This window comes from Hemicordylus capensis, chromosome 16 (assembly GCF_027244095.1).
Source record: "Hemicordylus capensis ecotype Gifberg chromosome 16, rHemCap1.1.pri, whole genome shotgun sequence".
Lineage (NCBI taxonomy): Eukaryota > Metazoa > Chordata > Lepidosauria > Squamata > Cordylidae > Hemicordylus > Hemicordylus capensis.
The window spans coordinates 10,561,666-10,581,978 of NC_069672.1; the positions used below are offsets into that span (position 1 = coordinate 10,561,666).

Here is a 20,313-nt window from a genome sequence, read left to right on the forward strand (position 1 = left end):
TTACGTTTGCTGCCTCTCTCTCTCTCACGCTGATATTCCTGCCCTATTCAGAGGGGGAAATGTCGGCCACGTGTAAGTTCTCCCGAACAGGACAAAAAACTTAGGGGGACATTTTAATTGGAAAAATGTCATGGGGGGAGAGTTCACCACGCCCTCCTCTTATGCTGCAGCCTAATCCGAACTGGAAATGGCTGCCTTCTACGTTAAATTTCGAGAAATCTGACCATGGGACAAATCTCTGGGCCGGCCCATCGACTAGGCAGACTTAAGTGGACGCCTCAGTTACCCATTATTGGGAGGTGCATAAACAGGGGCAAAATGTAGGACTGCCCATAATTCTTGTATGGCACCCCGGCCGTGTTGTGCCGTAGTGGGAGAATGTAAGATGTCCTCCTCCTGACTTCCAAAATGCACAGTCTTATATGTTCCTTGCACCTCAGCCCACGATGAACAGCTAGTCATAGAAGCTGCACTTCTCCCCCTCTTCTTGACGTTGCATTGCCTGCCTCGGCATTCATTCCCAAAAGGAAACGGCCTCAGGCTGGATTTCCAAATTGCACAGCAGCGTCTCTCCACCTCTGAAGGGTTAGGGTTTTGCCCCCATAACAGACTGGGATCTCTCTGCCACCGTGTCCTCAAACCAGTGCAGACAGGTCATCCGACCCTGCCGAGGATCAGCCTGCACAGCTCAGTTTAGAGCAGGGTTTCTCAACGTGTGGGTCCCCAGATGTTCTTGGACTTCAGCTCCCTTAATCCCCAGCCCCAGTGGCCTTTAGTTGGGAATTATGGGAGTTGAAGTCCAAGGACATCTGGGGGCCCACACGTTGAGAAACCCTGGTTTAGACCCCCAGCAACAGTCACTGGAGGTCCTGTGCTGGGGGTGATGGCAGGTACAAGGCAGGGAAGCAGAATAAATAAAAGCCGTTTGGGGTGGTCATTACGTCGGACGACACTTTGAGAAATACGGCCCTCTGGACGAGGATCCCGAACAGGTTCGATGGAGCCGCGGGTGGCTGTTTTCCGAAGCCGAGATGTTTAGACGTGCCGTATAAGGAAGGCAACGGTCACGCGCCCCGTGTCTGACATTCCTTGCATTGCTGAGCAAGTGGGGCTTGCCCTCGCCACAAAATTCACGAGAATACCAGTAGGCCCCCAGACTGCAGCTCTTCACGCAGTGATTAATTTCTAAAAACGAGAAAAGGGAAGGGTGGGGGAAAGGATATGAAAGCCACATCCTCTGAGATGGCAGGGAAGCGCCGTTCCGCTTCTTGCCAAGGGCGTGACGCATCTTGGCAATGAGAGGAAGACTTCGCTCATGCTCAGAGGCACTCTCTTTTGCGGGGTGGGGAGTCGCCACCCAGTTACATAAATCTTAGCTGGTGGAATTGTGGGATTTAATCGATTTTATTCTGCATATGTTTGTGAGTACAACAATAGTTGCTGGGGGTGGGGTAAGCATTATACTACTACTAGTAGTAGTACTAGTATTACTACTACTAGTAGTAGTAGTACTACTACTACTAGTAGTACTACTAGTAGTACTAGTATTACTAGTAGTAGTAGTAGTAGTATACTGCTTTTCAATCTTTCAATTATCCCCCTGTCTCTACGTGCGAGTGCTGTAAGGTATTCCTTTAGGGGACGGGGCTGTTGCTCAGTGGAAGAGCACCTGTATGCTTGCAGGCAGAAGGCAACAGGTTCAGTCCTAGGTGGCCAGATTTGGCTTTTTAAAAGCCAAATTCTGGATTACGGCCCATTTGACCCACGAGTATACCCCTTAGTCCCTAGCAGCATCTCCAAGTAGGGCTGGGAAAGACCCCTGCCTGAAACCCTGCAGAGCTGCTGCCAGTCAGTGTCGACAAGAGGTAGAGCACTGCATGTCCGCTGCCGCAAGACCAGCTCTCCTCCCTGACTTGCAGTAGCTCTCTGAGGTACCAGGGACTGAACGTGTGGCAGTGGCTGTGGTCTGCCATGGGTCTATGGCCCCTCCTCTAGAGACCTGTAAAGGTTTGTCCTCTAGGGGCCACGATGCATCCATCTCTCCCTCTGAGATGGATCTTCTAGGCTGCAGCCTGAAGAAATGAGAGCGCTTGTGCTCCTCGCAGGGACGAGTGTGAAAGTGCAGCAAAATTAGAACAACGATTTGCAGCTCAACTCTGCAAACTGCTCTGTCACTGGAGTGGGTTAGCTTCTTCAGTGCTTGGGTGATGGATCTGGGGGTCAAAATTACAACCCCACAGGGAGAGTGTTGGGGGTTGTAATTTTTACCCCCAGATCAATTAAGAAGCTACCCACTCCAGAGTAGTTTGCACAGTTTAGTTGGTTGCAGCTATTTAGAGAAGAGACATGGAGATTCTTGTGGAACAAAATACGAAGGAGATTGATGGGTGAAGCAGACCTTGGGATAGGAAAGACTTCGTCCTTAATCTAAAGAACAACATAATGACTAGGTAGGGAGAGAGAGAAAAGGTTTCCATCTGCTCTCGAAGAGGAAAGGAAGGGATTCTGACACCGCATAGGAAATACCTGTAGAGCCATATCAGGGGTCATAGAGACGAGACAGGTAGAACACTATCTATACTCCCAGTGTCCCTAGTGGTCATTAGGATAGTTGGTGCAAAAGGTCGATGCACTGGAATTCCAACAGTGAGACCGTAGCTCAGTGGTAGGCCGAGTGCATGCTTTGTGTACGGAAGATCCTAGGTTTTGTCTCCAGTCAGAGGATCCCGGGTAGCGCAGCTAGGGAAGGCACCGGCCACAGATTTTGGAGGACTGCGGCCCATCAGAGTAGACCACACTGGACTAGATAGAATAGTTGCCCAACATGGTATAAAGCGACTTGAGAAGTGATATCACCTCTAACAGGGATTCCCAGATGTGGTTGACTACAACTCCCAGAATCCCCAGCCAAAGGCCATTGCAGCTGGGGATGCTGGGAGTTGTAGTCAACAACATCTGGGGGGTCCCCGTTAGAGGGAACAGCGCCAGTGGTATGGACTCTGGAGGCTCTGCTGTCAAAATCCAACCCCTGCCGTCTCCGGGCAGAGCCGGGAGAAAGACCCATCTATGAAATCCTGGAAAGCTGCTGCCAGTCAGAGTAGACAATCCTAGTCCAGAGGGAACCATGCGCTAACTCAGTATAAAGCTACCTTAACACTGGGATGGTCCCTGGAGGAGCGTCTGCTGCCTGTCGGGTTTCAGTGCCCGGCGGAGCCGGGGCAGACCCTTCTGTGAGATCCTGGATGCTGCTGCCGGTCAGTGTAGACAGGCCTGAGCTGGACTGGAGCAAGGGCCTGATTTGGCAGCTTTCTGTGTGCCTCCGCGCACAACCACTTCTCCATCCCCCTTGCTCTGCGTCCGTCTCCCCTGAGTCCGTCTCGGTCCGTCTCCTGTGTCCCCTCCCCATCCCCCGGCGGTCCGACTCGGTTGTCCAAGGGGAGAGAGCCCTCCCTGTCCATCTCCCCCGGACACTTTAAACCTGAGCCTTGTGGGACAAGGAGGAGTCGGTGTGTGTGTGTGTGTGTGTGTGTGGAGAAGCCCTTCCTGTGCCTGACAGCTGCTGGGCTGTCAGGGTGAGGATCTGGTTTCTCCCCCCCCCCCCATGAAAAGCCCCATTGTCTCCGGCATGGCCTGCGAAATATCTCGCGGAATGACAGTGAGCGGACGGGCAGCTGGCCCGGCGGAGACGGGGGGTCTCGCCTGGAATCCCACCACCAGCAAGGGCAGGCCGTGGGGGCCGGTGTGGGGCCAGGGGAGGCCCTCTCCCCTTCCTGGGGGCAGGGAGGGTGATGGCGCCTCTGCTGATCACTGAAACCGCAGGCCGGGTTGGCCCTGGGAAAGGGCGACCCCGTTTCCTTGTGGCAAGCCAACAAGTACATCGCCCGTGCTCCCATCCAGGCTGGATAAGGAAGGAGCCTGTTGACCAAGGGGAATAATAATAATAACAACAACAACAACAACACCTTTTATTTGCCGGCTACCCCATAGCAAGCGTTCTCCGGGCCGCACACAAAGAAAAACAATACAGCAACCGGATGAAGCACGCAATTAAAACTCGTCCAAACAAAACACAAAACGTTGCAATAAAATACAACTGCAATTGACTACGTTTGGTTTGACTCTCTGTCTGCGGAAGTGGGTGATAGCCCATGGAAGCTGATGAGTGAAACCGGCGGTTGGTCTAAAAGGTTGAAAGGTTTAAATAGCCGCCCAGGGGGAGCGGGGAGACCCTCAGGGAGTGGGTGAGAACTGGCCTTGTGGCAGCAAGCATGAATGGCCCCCTTGGCTAAGCAGGGTCCACCCTGGTTGGCATTTGAATGGGAGATGTGTGTGAGCACTGGGAGATCTTCCCCTGAGGGGATGGGGCTGCTCTGGGAAGAGTGCTTGCCTGCAGAAGGTTCCAGGTTCCCTCCCTGGCAGCATCTGCAAGATAGGGCTGAGAGAGAGTCTCCTGCCTGCAATCTTGGGGAAGCTGCTGCCAATCTGGGTAGACAATACTGAGCTAGATGGACCAAGGGTCTGACTCTGTATACGGCAGCTTCATCTGTTCCCATGACCCCTTTCCCCTTGCACCACTGTCCCAATCCTGATTCCATCCAGGGCTATCCCCTCTATTAAGCAGACATAGACAATGACCTACACCACTGGCACCAGTTCTTTGCAGGGGGGCAGGGGACGGACACTATATGCCTCCCTTTTCCTCTCCCAGAAGCCACTGACCCACCTTAGAGAGCACCTTCTTCTGCTCGATCCCCACCACACGTTAAGGTCATCTGAGGAGGTCTGTCTCCAGTTACCACCGGTACGTCTGGTGGCGACTCAGAGAAGGGCCTTCTCTGTAGCTGCTCCCGGGCTGTGGAATGCGCTCCCTGCAGAAATCCATAATCTGAACTCTTTATTGGTTTTTAGGAGAGCCCTTGAGACCCAACTTTTTGGCCTGGCCTTCCAGGGTTTTTTAATTGTTGCAAAAGGCTTTTAAGGTACCTGTTTTTCAGGGTTTTAAAACTGTTTTATTGTTTAATGGTGTTATGGTATTTTATATTTTTAATTGTTGCTGGTTTTAATTGTCTTTGTTTTATTTGTTAACCGTCCTGAGCCAATTTTGGAAGGGCGGTATATTATTATTATTATTATTATTATTATTATTATTATTATTATTATTATATCTGATTTCCCGGAAATGCCCATTTGCCATCCTCCTTGTAGGGTGAAGGGGAGAGAGAAAGAGCAAGTGAGCAAAGCCACTTTGGTTTGTTCACTCTCTTGCCCCAATGAATGAGGAGCCTGTCTGGTTCAAGTTGAAGCTGGGTCTCCACCCTGGGGGTGGTGTGTGTGTGTGTGTGTGTGTGTGTGTGTGTGTGCACGTGCCAAACTTCACTTATGCCCCCCCAAGGCCTGGCCCTGTTCCCATTTCCTACCCACCCCATAGCTGCCGCTTAGCTTTTAAAAAGCCATATTGCGAGACGAAATTACATGTTTAGCATAATGTACCAGTGACGGAGTGGACCTTTCCCCCCTCCCTCCACCCCCGAGACTCTGGATTGCTGTTGCCAGTCAGGGTAAGCCACCCTAGGTTCGGCGGAGCAATGCCAGACTCAGCAGAAGGCAGCTCAGTCGCTTCACAGCTCCAGCCTTGCTCTTGCTGGTGAACCGTGCCCAGCTCCAAAAACAAGAGGGGAAAAGCCCTGCTCTTGGTATTGGCACAGAGAGGCTGGATTATGCTGTCCTTCCTGGAACATGGCAAGAGGGAAGGGTTTAAAAAAAAATTATTAAACAAGTTCAAGCAGGTTTGAATGTGACTGGGGAGGTGTAGGCAGTGCAGAAAGTGGGTAGGGAATAAAACTGCTGACTGAGGCAGTTTCTCCCACCCCTTCCTATTTCAGGTTACTTCAAAGGTTTCCTCTCAATTGTCCTGGGTGATGATGAGCTCAGGGCAAACTTAATTAACATAATGAGTGGCAACGAAGCTGCTTAATTGATTGGTGCCCCTTTATTCCTTCCCAGAAATAGGCACGGAGCCATAATTCTTAAAAAAACGAGAAGAAGAAGAAGAAAAAAGGGCAGTGTGCCACCGTATCTAGCCCAACCAGGAGCCAAGGAGCTAAGCCCTCATTATTTCACACGCCCTGTCCTGGCACGTGTGCGCAGGCACAAGGGGGCACACACACACACACACACACACACACACACACACACACACACACACACACAGAGCTTGCTACCTTCCGCGATTTTTGCAAAAGAAATCGCCTCCAGTGTAAGGGAGACAAAAGTAGCCCTGTTGGCTGTACGTCTAAGAGGAATCGCTCCCTTGATTTCCTTTTGGAAGCCAGCGATGTGCACTGAAGGCGGATGCATTCCTCAGCCCTCTTATTTTCTGAGTTGTCAGAGCCTGCCGCCATCCACCAGGGCCGTGCTGAAATGTACATCTTTATAGACACGCCAATGAGCGCCTGCAGACAAGCCCCATCTGCATTCCCACAGGGAAGGGGGCGTAGCTCAGTGGAAGAGCGTCTGCTTCTCAGGCAGAAGGCCCCGGCTTCGGATGCTGGCAGCATCTCCTGGGAAAGACTCCTGAGTCTGGAACCCTGGAGAGATGCTGCCAGTCAGAGCAGACAGTCCGGGGGTAGATGGACGCAGGGTCCGACTCAGTTTGGCAGCTTCCTGAGTTCATCAGGAGCACCCATAGCTTAGTGGTAGAGTGCCTGCTATGCATGCGGAAGGTCCCGGGTTCAATCCCTGGTATCTCTAGGCTGGGCTGGGAAAGACCCTTGGGAAGTGGCTTCCAGTTGCTGTAGGCAATATTGAGGTCGTGGGCCCATGGTCTGTCTGAAAGCTTGGAGAGCCACTGCCAGTCAGTGTAGACAGTCCTGGATGAGATGGAGAGCTGGTCTTGTGGTAGCCAGCATGACTTGCCCCCTTAGCTAAGCAGGGTCTGCCCTGGTTGCATATGAATGGGAGACTTGATGTGTGAGCACTGGAAGAGATTCTCCTTTAGGGATGGAGCCGCTCTGGGAAGAGCAGGAGGTTCCAAGTTCCCTCCCTGGGAGCCTCTCAGAGATAGGGCTGGGAGAGATTCTTGCCTGCAACCTTGGAGAAGTCGCTGCCAGTCTGTGAAGACAATGCTGAGCTAGATAGACCAATGGTCTGACTCAGTATATGGCAGCTTCCTATGCTCCAGTATTCCTATGAGATGGCCTGGATGAGTAGAAAGCCTCTTCCTGGGTTCCTCTCTCCACCTGCTGTGCTGCACGCAGGTCAGACCCTTGGTCCGTTGAGCTCAATGCTGTCTTCACTGACTGGGTGCCGCTCCCCAGAGTTTCAGGCAGGAGGCTTTCTCTGCGCTTGGATTGGGGCCGCAGCTCAGTGGCCGAGTACCCGCTTCATATACAGACGGCCCCACCTCCAGCCCCACCTCCAGCAGCTTCTCCAAGTAGGGCCGAGAGAGACCCCTGCCAGAAAGAGAGGAGAGGCTGGTCTGGTGGTAGCAAGTATGACTTGTCCCCTTACAGCTAAGCTGGGTCCACCCTGGTTTGCATTTGAATGGGAGACTAGGAGTGCGAGCACTGGAAGAGATTCCCCTCAGGGGATGGAGCTGCTCCGGGAAGAGCTGAAGGTTCTTCCTTAGCAGCAGCATCTCCAAGACCAGTTTCTGGCCAGGAAGGAAATGACGGGGCTGGCTTGGCTCCTGGAAGGCTAGAAGAGGCTAGAAGAGTGAATGAGGCTTTAGAAACAAAACAAAACAAAACAGAGGCCATTTAAAATAACCAGTTTAAGCCTTAGGGCCATAATATACTACGACTGTATTCTCTGCCACTTTGCTGTAACGTTCCAGTCTGTTGCATGGGGGAGCAAAAGGAGGATTGGGAAATATTGGGCCGGGGGGAGTGCTCTGTTACCCTTTGCTACGCCCCTGCAAGTGTGCGCGGGGTGCAGCCCAGGTGGTCTACCTCGGATTTCAAACCACTGAGCCGCAGGGCAGCTGGTGCTCTTAAGGGGGGGACCTCCGTCTCTCCGTGCCGTCCAGCTCTGGAGAGATGCTCCGCTTGGTTATCCGGCTGGGTGTGAACCAGCTGCAAGCCCTCCATTTCATCTGCGTCTCGGATAATAGCCCAGGTCTGTCCCCCTTGGTGAGGGGGAGAGCGAGGCAGATTCTGAGACCCACCTTTTGGGGCAGTGGGGCAGCAGGTTGGCTGTGCCGGGAGGCCCCTGAGATAATGCCGCTTTGAAGTTGGGAAGCTTCATCTCCCCTTTCTTGGGAGGTGGCCCCTTCCCCTCGGTTTGTGGCGCTGGGCGAGCTCGTTGCGTGTCGGCCAACCGCTCCTGGGCAAGAAAGACTTTGGTGTGCTTCTTCGGGGCTGTCTTCTAACTGGGCTAAACGTGGTCTCCGCCACGCAGCCAAAACCAGGGACCGGAGGAGAAATCGGTGCTCCTTTTTGGAGGTTTTCCGGAGCGCTCATGGGACAGAGAGTTGGCTTAGGGGGCTGAAAGCCAGTACAGCTGCTACAAAGGCGACGGAAGGCTGCTTGGTAAATATTATTCGCGATTTGGGTGGCAGAAAGAGCACTTCAGTCAAGGGCACTTGTCCGCCACCCAATCAGGTCAATTCACACAGCGGGGGACATGCAGTTGGCAAAGGAGGGCCGTAGCTAAAAGCCGGAGAAACAAAGTCAAGGGGTGAGAGGGCCAGGGCCGACTCGAAAAAGCTGCTGTCTGCTGAGTCAGATCCTTGGCCCATCAGTGTATTATCTACACTGGCTGGCAGCCACTCTCCAGGGTTTTCGGACAGGGGGGGCTTTCCCAGTCCTGCTTGAAAGCCAGCGTGGTGTACTGGTTAGAGCAAGGTTTCTTAACCTTGGGCCCCCAGATGTTGTTGGGCTTCGACTCCCAGAATCCTCAGCTGCAGTGGCTTTTGCTTGGGGATTCTGGGAGTTGTAGTCCAACAACATCTGGGGGCCCAAGGTTAAGAAACCCTGGGTTAGAGCATTGGACCAGGACTGGGGAGACCCGAGTTCAAATCCCCATTCAGCCATGAAACTTGCTGAGTTACTCTGGGCCAGTTCTCTCTCAGCCAAACCTACCTCACGGGGTTGTTGTGAGGATAACGATAACCATGTGCACCACTTTGAGCTCTCAGGAAGAAGAGTGGAATATAAGCCTAGTAGGAACATAGGAAACTGCCATATACTGAGTCAGACCATTGGTCTATCTAGCTCAGTATTGTCTTCACAGACTGGCAGCAGCTTCTCCAAGGTTGCAGGCAGGAATCTCTCTCAGCCCTCTCTTGGAGATGCTGCCAGGGAGGGAACTTGGACCTTAGGTGCTCTTCCCAGAGCGGCTCCATCCCCTAAGGGGAATATCTTCCAGTGCTCACACATCAAGTCTCCCATTCAGATGCAACCAGGGCAGACCCTGCTTAGCTATGGGGACAAGTCATGCTTCCTCCCACAAGACCAGCTCTCCTCCTAGTAAATAAATACTTTGAGACCCCGTGGATGACGACGACTATTACAATTATTTATATAATGCTCTTCAACCCAAGTCCTCAAAGCAGTTTACACAGAAAAATAAATACATAAATAAGATGGTCTCCTGTCCCCAAAGGGCTCACAATCTAAAAAGAAATGTAAGGCAGGTACCAGCAACAGCCACTGGAGGGATGCTATGCTGGATAGGGTTGGATAGGGCCGGTTGCTCTACCACTGCTAAGTACAAGGGAGCCGACACTTAAAACTGCCTTTGGCCTTGGCCCTGACCCCGAAACTGAGAGTGGCATAATGACCCTCTTCTTTTCCAGCTGCTTCTCTCCGTCTGCACCTTTAAGAACGAAGGTACCGAGACTCCGGCAATCGGCGCGAGGCGCGTCTGGCCGCTGCCTTTTCATGTGGCTAATTGCTTTATTAAGCCAGCCTTCCAGAGAGGGGGAAGAGGACCAAAGGAGCGGGATTAGCTTTCATTCAGGCTCCCCGCAGGTAAGTCTCTTGGGATAGATTACAGCACAGAGCGAACAACTTGCCTCTCGGTCGGGCTTGGTTTGAAGCCCTAATCCATTAATCTTGATCGCGCTTCAGTTCGGCCGCCTCCCACCGCGCGCCCGCTCCTTCCAGGTGGCCCCCCAAGCTTACAGGCTAGCCGGCTTGCACCTCTTTGTGTGGGGGGGGCGCTCGTGGCACAGGCTGCCCCCCACCCCCCACAGAGTTGGGTTTGCACCCAGGCGCGCTTCGCTGGAAGCACAGCGAAAGGGCTTCAGTATCCGGACATCCCAGCCGATCTCCAGTGCGGCGGAATTCTGAATTTTATGCGCACGGAATATTTCTTGCACGCTGTCCCTCAGTCCAGGAAGACTCCCAGGGCAGCTCCCGTCAGAATCATGCAGAAGCAAATGAGACAAAGCCGCCTAGGGAAAGGAGGCAGCCGAAATAGTTTAAAAACAAATAAATAATGACCGCGACGGAAACGGAGCATTGAAGGAGGTGCAGATACAGCACATGGGGTATATGCAGGGAAATGCAGTACTCATTCGGGGCCTGCACAAGGCTTGGTCACGCGAGAGGTGTGTTGTGTTGGGGCTTGTTGTGATTATTCAGCGAAGGGCCAAGGAAGCGACCACTCCAGCTGCAGAGTACCAGAGTTTAGTTGTTGCCGCTGTTGGAAGCCCGGTAGAAGGAAAAACTGGGTTGCAGTGACAGTGTGGAAGCCAGGGAGGAGGAAAACCTGGGTAGCTTTGCCTCCTCCCTTGCTTCCACACAATCCCTTCTACCCAAGTTTTCCTCCAACCTTGCTTCCACACAACTGAAAACTGGAAGCACACACAGCTCCCCGACCTGGGTAGAGCACGGTTCTTGATTGTGTGAATGGCCTCATTCACTCACAATTGCTAACCTGTCTCCACCCGACTTGGCCGTTCCCACTGGGAGCATAAATAAGGTGGCTTTACTGTATGCTTTTCTGTAATATTTTGGGGGGGGGGGAAGAGCATAGCTTTATTCCGCTGGGGTCTCATAACTCTTAATTTGCCCCATAAAATAACAACGCACTTGAGTGTCTGCTAGGCCCCAATTTGGCAGTGGGGTAGGGTGGGGCGGTGGGACAAACTTTATAAAAAACGGCAACCGCTCGAGGCAGTATATCCCCAGCAAGCAGTGACAAGCTGAAACAGTACCAGGAATTTGGATAACGAAGAGCATGTGGCTTGCCCTGCACGAACATTTCAGGCCCTGAGAACGGGAGCAGAAAATCGCTTTCTGGCATTCTTGGCTTTGAGGGTCGGGAGTGGGGTTTGGAAACAAAGGGGTGAACCCAGACATGGGTTTGTCACCTTGATGGAGACTCAGCCCAGAGAAGACCAGCCTGGTGTTTGGTTTAGTGACTTATTAAATGTAGATGCTGGCTTTCCATGCTCAAAACAGCATAAAGGAGAATAAGAACTTTTTGCAACACAAGCAAAGACACACACCGGTGAACGAACATGGAAACCACCAGAGTGAGCACCCAACACCCCCAGACTGTAAACCTGACCCTTCTAGAATTAGCAACTAATTCTAGAACCAGTTGTATGCCATAAGATAGAGATATGCACAAAATGAATTTTTGGATTCGTTTCAGATTCAAATCAAATTTTGAACATTCATTTCGATTTCACATCAGATTTGAATCTGGTCTGATTCAAATTTGAATCAAATTCAAATTGATTCAACTCGGTTTTGGCACACCCCCTTTTTTAACCAATCAGGGGGCCTGAACAGTTTTTAAAAGGTGCCAAATTTCAAATAAAATTGAATCGAATTTCAAAAATTCAATTTGAATAGACTTGTTCTTTTTCAGGGGCGATTTGATTTGAATTCGAATCACTTGAATCACCCATCTTCAAATTGAATCGATTTGGATTCAAATCGATTTGCGGGTCTCTACCATAAGAACATAAGAAGAGCCTTGCTTGGTCAGACATGAGGCGCATCTAGTCCAGCATCCCCTTTCCCACAGTGGGCCACTAGATACCTCTGGAAAGCCCACAGACAAGAGATGGAGGTACACCCTCTCTTCTGACAGTGCTCCCCTGCAACTGGTATTCAGAGGCATCCTACCTCTGGACCTGTCTAAGCCCCGGTAAAAGTCATCTAAGCTAATGGCCATCACCACATCCTATAGCATAAGAACAAAAGAGATAATTATGATTGGGGTTCTTCAGTGCTATAGCTTAAATGTGAGTGTAACTCCGTCTCCCATTGGGATCATGCTTATGTTCACTTGTGGGTCACCAAAGATCTTTTCATGGAGCTAGTGGATTTTTTGTGTTTCCAAGTCATCTTGTTTGGCTTCCGTACTTCCTCTGGCCACCAAACTTTGTCAGTGGCTATTATTCCTCTTTTTATTACGAGGCAAAAACATTTATCATATGTTTGCAGGCTATGTTTGTATATGTTTGCAAGGTATGACTGGGTTTAATTAAGGGGGGCTGTGGGACCAAGGCCCACAGCAACACCCCTGTGTAGGGGAGAGAGAGAGAGAGAGAGAGATGGTGAACATAGGAATCTGCCATACACTGAGTTAGACCCTCAGTCCATCTAGTTCAGTATTGTCTACACTGACTGGCTGCAGCTCCTCCAAGGTTGCAGGCAGGAGTCTCTCTCAGCCCTGTCTTGGAGAGGGAACTTGGGACCCTCTGCATGCAACCATGAAGATGCTCTTCCCAGATCAGCCCCATCCCCCAAGGGGGATATCTTCCAGTGCTCACACTTCTAGTCTCCCATTCAAATGCAAACCGGGGTGGGCCCTGCTTAGCAAAGGGGGCAATTTGTGCTTGCTACCCCCAGACCAACTCTCCTCCCATGCTTTCCCTCACCCTTTCTGGAGAAGCTGCATCAGCAGATACAACCACACAACTACCAAAAGCATGAGCACCCTTTTCCTTCTTTGCCTCAGGGTCACCCCCCCAGCAAAGGCCAGAGCTGGGGGGTCTTCTCCCCCCCCCACCCCTTACAGCTTGTTCTGGCAGGCCTAACCCTGGAAGGAGCTCTTCTGAGCCACTGCCTCCCAGTTTGACTTCATGGAAATGGTCACACGGGGCAGCCCGCATTTCCGCAGACAATAGAAAACTGCGTCACAACCTTCTCAAGTGGCTTGTTTTCGCACAGGCCCCTGCAAATGAAAAGAGCTGGCAGGAGAACCACAGCAGCAGCAGCAAAGGCAAAGCCTGGCTTCCAGGCGAGACCTCACACGGTCTGGAAAAAGAGAATTCAAACGGGGTGTGTGTGTGTGTGTGTGTGTGTTTCTTGTGGTGGTTGTCATTCTCCGTCTGAAGCCTGGGATGTGGCCCAGATGGTAGGCTGGTAGGCACAGGGTTTAGGGGGAGCCTTAGCCAGGCCCATAAGAACGGCCCTGCTGGATCAGGCCCAAGAAGGCCCATCTAGTCCAGCATCCTGTTTCCCACCGGGGCCCAGCAGATGCCCTCGGGGAGCCCACAAGGACTTCTAACTCCCTTGGTTTTCTCCAAAGAATCCCGGGAATTGTAGTTTGGCGAAAGTGCGAGAATGTCTCTGTTAGTTTACGGCGGGACTGCACGTCTTTGCCATGGGGGCACATTCTAATATCTGTTCTCTAGTAGGGATGTACACGAACCTGTTTGGAAGCCCTTTTACGGGCCTCCGAAGACTGGTGGTTTGGCCAATTTGAAGGCAGGGGGTAACTTGAAGGACTGGGGAGGGTGCACCCCAAACCCCACCCCCCGCTGCGTTCTCCCGGCTGGCGCGCTCTTTAAAGACGGTCCGGCGGGGCAGCAGCTTACCTCCCGGACGCCCCGTTGCCTCCTTGGGCTGGAAGTCACTGGAAGTACCAGGTGCACATGCGCACGTCGGGTTCACGCGCACACGCCCAGTGTACATGGGAGCAAGTGTGAGTTGCACGCACACAACGTGCGCACGTGCACCGGGGACTTCCCGTCACTTCTGGTCCGAGGCAGCAACGGGGCAGCAGGGAGGTACGCTCCTGCCCCACCGGACAGTTTTTAAAGAGAGCGCCAGCAGGGAGAACACGGTGAGGGAGTAAGTGCACCCTCCCCAGTCCTTAAGGTTATCCCACCCCACCCTGCGCCTTCAGACCGGCAGGCGCCAGTTTCGTGCACACCACTATTCGTGCACACCACTATTCACACTGATCGACCATAGGCAAAGTTCTAATATTCCACAGCGGAGTTACCACAAACAGCTCCTCCACCACCAGGTTCTGCCCTGCTAACTGAGCAAAGCGGCACCTTTAAAAAGTGGTGATTCTCTTATATTTAGCAGGGGGAGAGCAACTGGCCCTATCCCTCCAGCGGCTGTTGCTGGTGCCTACCTTATGTTTCTTTTTTTTATTGTGAGCCCTTTGGGGACAGGCAGACATCTTTATTTATTATTTTTCAGATATATCTTTATATCTCTATGTCGAATGCTTTGCGAACTTTGTTGAAACGTGGCATAGAAATATTCGTCATCGTATGTAGTTAGCCTTTGGGGACAGAGGGACCAAACTTATTTATGTATGTATTATTCCTCTACGTAAACTGCTTTGGAAACTTGTGTTCAAAAGCAGTATATAAATATTTGTTGTATTTGTATAAGGAGTGAAATTCAAGCAGTATATAAATATTTGTTGTATTCGTATAAGGAGCGAAATTTCAGCAGTATATAAATATTTGTTGTATTTGTATAAGGAGTGAAATTCAAGCAGTATATAAATATTTGTTGTATTCATATAAGGAGCAAAATTCAAGCAGTATATAAATATTTGTTGTATTTGTATAAGGAGTGAAATTCAAGCAGTATATAAATATTTGTTGTATTCATATAAGGAGCAAAATTCAAGCAGTATATAAATATTTGTTGTATTTGTATAAGGTGTGAAATTTCAGCAGTATATAAATATTTGTTGTATTCGTATAAGGTGTGAAATTTCAGCAGTATATAAATATTTGTTGTATTCGTATAAGGCGTGAAATTTCAGCAGTATATAAATATTTGTTGTATTCGTATAAGGAGCGAAATTTCAGAAGTATATAAATATTTGTTGTATTCATATAAGGAGTGAAATTTCAGCGGTATATAAATATTTGTTGTATTCGTATAAGGAGCGAAATTTCAGCAGTATATAAATATTTGTTGTATTCGTATAAGGAGCTAAATTTCAGCAGTATATAAATATTTGTTGTATTCATATAAGGAGTGAAATTTCAGCGGTATATAAATTGTTGTATTCATATAAGGAGCTAAATTTCAGAAGTATAGAAATATTTGTTGTATTCATATAAGGAGCGAAATTCAAGCAGTATATAAATATTTGTTGTATTCATATAAGGAGCAAAATTTCAGAAGTATATAAATATTTGTTGTATTCATATAAGGCATGAAATTTCAGCGGTATATAAATATTTGTTGTATTCGGATAAGGAGCGAAATTTCAGCAGTATATAAATCTTTGTTGTATTCGTATAAGGAGCGAAATTCAAGCAGTATATAAATATTTGTTGTATTCATATAAGGAGCGAAATTTCAGAAGTATATACATATTTGTTGTATTCATATAAGGAGTGAAATTTCAGCGGTATATAAATATTTGTTGTATTCATATAAGGAGCGAAATTTCAGGAGAAAGCAGGCCTTCTAGAGAGTCTTAAGCCTTGGTGTCTTTGATTTTGCATTGCACACTTAAGCCCCACTAGACCTTACTCTTGAACTTCCCCAAAAGCCGGTTTTGAAATCCCTTTAAATGCAAGCCCTTGGGATAAAATAAAAGCAGCGTGTGTGGGTGGGCGGAGAGCGAGCAGAGGGAAACCGATTGCAAAACCATCCCGCTTGTTGACGCTGCCCTGTGGTCTCGCAAGGCCCTCTTTATGTGACATCAGCCATGCGCAAAACAGGCTTCAAGTGCCTGCTGCATGTTTTCCGCTTATTTAAAAAAGGGCAGTGCGGAGTTTGCCACTTGCAGGGGGGCTTGTGGGCTAAGCTAATTGTGCTGCCAGCAAGCCAAGTGGATGTGGGGTTGGTGCCTGATAGGTTGGCCTGATTATATTCCCACTGAGTTCGCATGCAGGATTCCCGGAGCCTATGCCATCGCCAGATCTCCCTGGGGAGACAGGGGGCACAGATCGCTGCCAGGGCTGGCACAAGCTTTTCCCTGCATCTCCCAACATGGCTCTTGATTAGGCCAAGAGTTAGGAAGATAGGAAGCTGCCTTCTACCGAGTGAGACCTTTGCTCCGTCTATCTCAGGATTGTCTACACCAGGGGATCTCAACGTTGGGTCTCCAGATGTTATGGGACTTCAACTTCCATAATCCCCTGCCCCAGTGGCCTTTGGTTGGGGATTATGGGAGTTGAAGTCCAATAACATTTGGGGACTCAACGTTGAGAATCCCTGGTCTACACAGACTGGCAGCAGCTCCTGCTTACAGGTAGGAGTCTCTCAGACCTATCCGGAGATGCCAGAGAGGGAGCTTGGAACCTTCTGCATGCAGGACCTCTTCCCACAGCAGCCCCATCCCCTCAAGGGAATATCTCACAGTGCTCACACATGTAGTCTCCCATCCAAATGCAAACCAGGGTGGACTCTGCTTAGCAAAGGAGAGCATGCATGCTCGCTGCCACAAGACCAGCTCTCCTCCAAAGCAATGCCTACCTGCCTGTCCTTTCTTTGAACTCTTCTTCCTTTCTGCTGCGTGCCCATGGGTGGCAGGCCAGTTCCCTCAATTAACCCGAGGAACGTAGGGACTCGTCCTCACTATCAAAATGAGGGCCAGAGGAGCATCCAGCCAGGGTATGAGAACTGGACCAGCGGTGGTGTGTTTGCAAAGATCAAGGCAGGAGGAGGGAAGAGGGATCGTGGGGGAGCCGGGAGCTGGGAAGGACGACTTTTCCCCAGGGGGCCAACTAATGGTGCAGCAGGGAAATGACTTGACTAGCAAGCCAGAGGTTGCCGGTTCGAATTGCCGCTGGTGGTATGTTTCCCAGACTATGGGAAACTCCTATATCGGACAGCAGCAATATAGGAAGAGGCTGAAAGGCATCATCTAAGACTGCACGGGAGGAGGCAATGGTCAACCCCTCCTGCATTCTACCAAAGACAACCACAGGGCTCTGTGGTCGCCACGAGTCGGCACCGACTCGGCAACACAACTTTACTATTACCTCTGTAGGGGTGCTAGTTTTGCAGGAAGAGTTTTTTTAAAAATACACAACACAAGTCCCTTTGTAGTTTGAAGGGGTAGAGTCCTAACAGGGCTGCAGTGGTTTTGAACGTGCAGGTCAGCTCCGAGTCACTAGGATCCTTCTCATTCGATCATTTCCTGGTCATAATCAGAGTCAGTGCGATTGCCCAGCGAGGCTTGGAGAGCCGGGCACACTCCAAATCAGCCGTCATGTGTTTGCAAAGGTTACGGTAGGAGACTGATCGGGTGGGAGCTGGGTACGATGGGCACGGTCAACCCACATTCTGTCCCCAGTATTTTACTGAGGGCGGGCGAAAAGCCATCCTGCCAAAGGAACATAGGCAGCTGGCTTCTACCAAGTCAGACCCTTGGTCCATCTTGCTCAGTGTTGTCTTCACAAGCTGGCAGCAGCTTCTCCAAGGTCGCAAGCAGGAATCTCTCCAAGCCCTATCTGGAAATGCCAGGGAGGGAACTTGGAACCTTCTGCCTGCAAGCATGCTGGTGCTCTTCCCAGAATGGCCCCATCCCCTAAGGGGAATATCCCACAGTGCTCGCATATGTAGTCTCCCATTCCAGTGCAAACCAGGGCAAACCCTGCTTAGCAAAGGGGACCATTCACGCTTGCTATTGCAAGACCAGCTTTCCTCCCACCTCCCACATGAGGGAGGAGGGCTGGTCTTGTGGTTGCAAGCATAACTTGTCCCCTTAGCTAAGCAGGGTCTGCCCTGGTTTGCAACTGAATGGGAGACTAGAAATGTGAGCACTGTCACTGTCATCCCTCAGGGGATGGAGCCGCTCTGGAAAGAGCAGAAGTTTCCAAGTTCCCTCCCTGGCAGCATCTCCAAGATCGGACTGAGAGAGATTCCTGCCTGCAACCTTAGAGAGTCTGTATAGACATTACTGAGCTAGATGGACCAATGGTTTGACTGTGTATATGGACGCTTCCTATGTTCCTATGTATGTTCTATGGTCACTCTCCCACCCTCCCTCCTTCCCTCACACACACACACACCACCATCACTACCGCCACCACTACGACCTACGTAGGCTAGCATCAGGAGTCAGCAGAGCTGAGCAGCTGCAGAGAGTCCAGGGGCCTCAGAAGGGCCCCCTTGCAAGCACCTCTATGCCTGCAGCTTTCTTTGTGCAGAGGGGGCAGAGTGACTCTCAGAGGGACCACAAGTGGCAGCTTGCCCAAGCCCCCTGAAACCTGAAGCCGGCCCTGTCAGCACTGTGCTTTGCCTGGAAGCATCCTGCCTCCCCGCCTGCCTCCCCCTCCACACTTCTGGAGACAGCAGCCTCCAGCAGATCGTCCTCCGATGCTTTGCTCCAAGCGCCTCGCCTCGCCTCGCCTCTCTCTCTCTCCCGATAGCTTCACACTTAGTGCTTTTGGCAGCCACGCTGTTTAGGAAATTATACCAAACTGGAGACATAACATAGACATTGCAAATAGCACTGTTTACATTCCGGTAGAGGGAACTGCGGCAGAAACTGCCAGAACTGTACGCTCCGATGAACGAGGCGCTGGAGGTTCGCGCATTTTTAAATATTGCACTCTTGGGCGTTGTGTCTCTCCCCCCCACCCACCCCCCGCTTTTTCTTTTCTCCCTCTTTTTGCTGTAGTTATTATTCATCCGGTGCTTTTTTAGTGCTGACGTCTGCGCCTCGCCGCTCCTCTCCCTGGGGTGCAGTGCCAAAGAGAGGCCTCAGAGCGGTTCGCTCCAGTGTGCGGTGGAGGAAACAAGACCCACCCCCGGCTTCCTTTTAGGTGAACAAGGGCTCTGTAGCTTAACTGTGAGGTGTGTAAGAGAGCCGGCCACTTCGCTATGAACTGGGAAAGCACTGGGATTTGATGGAGTGTGTATTAGTTTTCGGAACAAATGGTCCCTATCCTTACTGGTTGTCCAGTGAGTGTGCTGGGAACCAAATGAGCCAAAATGGGTGGGGTTTTTTTTAAATTCCATTCTGTACCCATTATTATTCTATGGTGGGCAAACTTGGCCCTCCAGCTGTTGTGGAACTCGCCATCATCCTCAGCCATAAAATGGGGCCTGGGGGTGATGGGAGTTGTAGTTCAGCAACACCTGGAGGGCCAGGTTTGCTTGCCGCTGGTCTACACTGACTGGCAGTGGCTTCTGCAAGGTTTCAGGCAGGAGACCTGGAGATGCTGTCAGGGATTGAACCCGGGACCTTCTGCATGCAAAGCAGACGCTCTGCCGCTGGGCTATGTGTGTGCCTGATGAACAGACGAAGCTGTCTGCTGAGTCAGGCCCTTAGTCCACCTAGCTCAGTATTGTCTGCACTGACTGGCAGCAGCTTCTCCAAGGTTTCAGGCTCTCCCAGCCCTACTTGGAGATGCTGCCAGGGATTGAACCTGAGACCTTCTCCCTCCCTGCAAAGCAGATGCTCTTCCACTGAGTTATGGAACCATATCTTATAGAGTTCATATGTAGTCTCCCATCCAAATACAAACCAAGGTGCACCTTGCTTAGCAAAGAGGGGAAACCTTGCTCACTGCCACAAAACCAGCTCTCCTCCCCGTGGGGTCCCCTCTCTGTGTGTGGCCCAGGATAATTTTCCACCTCAAAGGCTCCGGGTTCCTAGATGTTTTTGGACTCCAACTCCCATTATCCCCAGCCACAATGTCCTTCAGTGGGGGATGATGGGAGTTGTAGTCTGACAACATCTGAGGAGCCAAGGCTGGGGTCTCCTGGTCTAGGCTGCAGAAAACCAGCAGGTTAAGAAGGAGTCTACTCTCGCGTTTTGCTTTTCATGAGCCCTGACAAACGGAATGTCATTAACATAGTGAGTCAGCCGTTAAGCATGCCACGGGGTTGCGTGTTAGACAATGGGGAAGGGGGCTCTCCCATTATCCTCCCTCCCGTTCCTCCATCATTCTCCCCACTGTGTGTTGCTCCAAGGATAGCTCAGAAAGCTCTGCCTATTAGAAATCAGCCACTTCCCCACCAAAATCAAGTCTCTAACCTTGTGCTAATTTCCGTTTGATTGCCTATTGAGAGAGTCTGATTGTTCTTTAAGAGTCACTTTGGAACGGAGCCTGAAGGTACAATATAAAATAATTGAACTGAGTGTAAAGTCCCAGCTGGTAACCTTGTCAGTTGTTTGAACAGAGAT

The 20,313-nt window shown here is 50.7% G+C and overlaps 1 protein-coding gene across 1 annotated transcript in view; it reads right to left on the bottom strand.

Annotated features, from left to right (window-relative positions):
- Positions 1-937: 937 nt before the first annotated feature.
- LOC128338642 (uncharacterized) overlaps positions 938-20,313 on the bottom strand; it is a 29,478-nt gene continuing 10,102 nt past the window's right edge. Inside the window, exon 3 of the mRNA XM_053281362.1 lies at positions 938-1,185. Coding sequence (XP_053137337.1) covers positions 938-1,185 — 248 coding nt within the window. The remainder of the gene's footprint in view (positions 1,186-20,313) is intronic.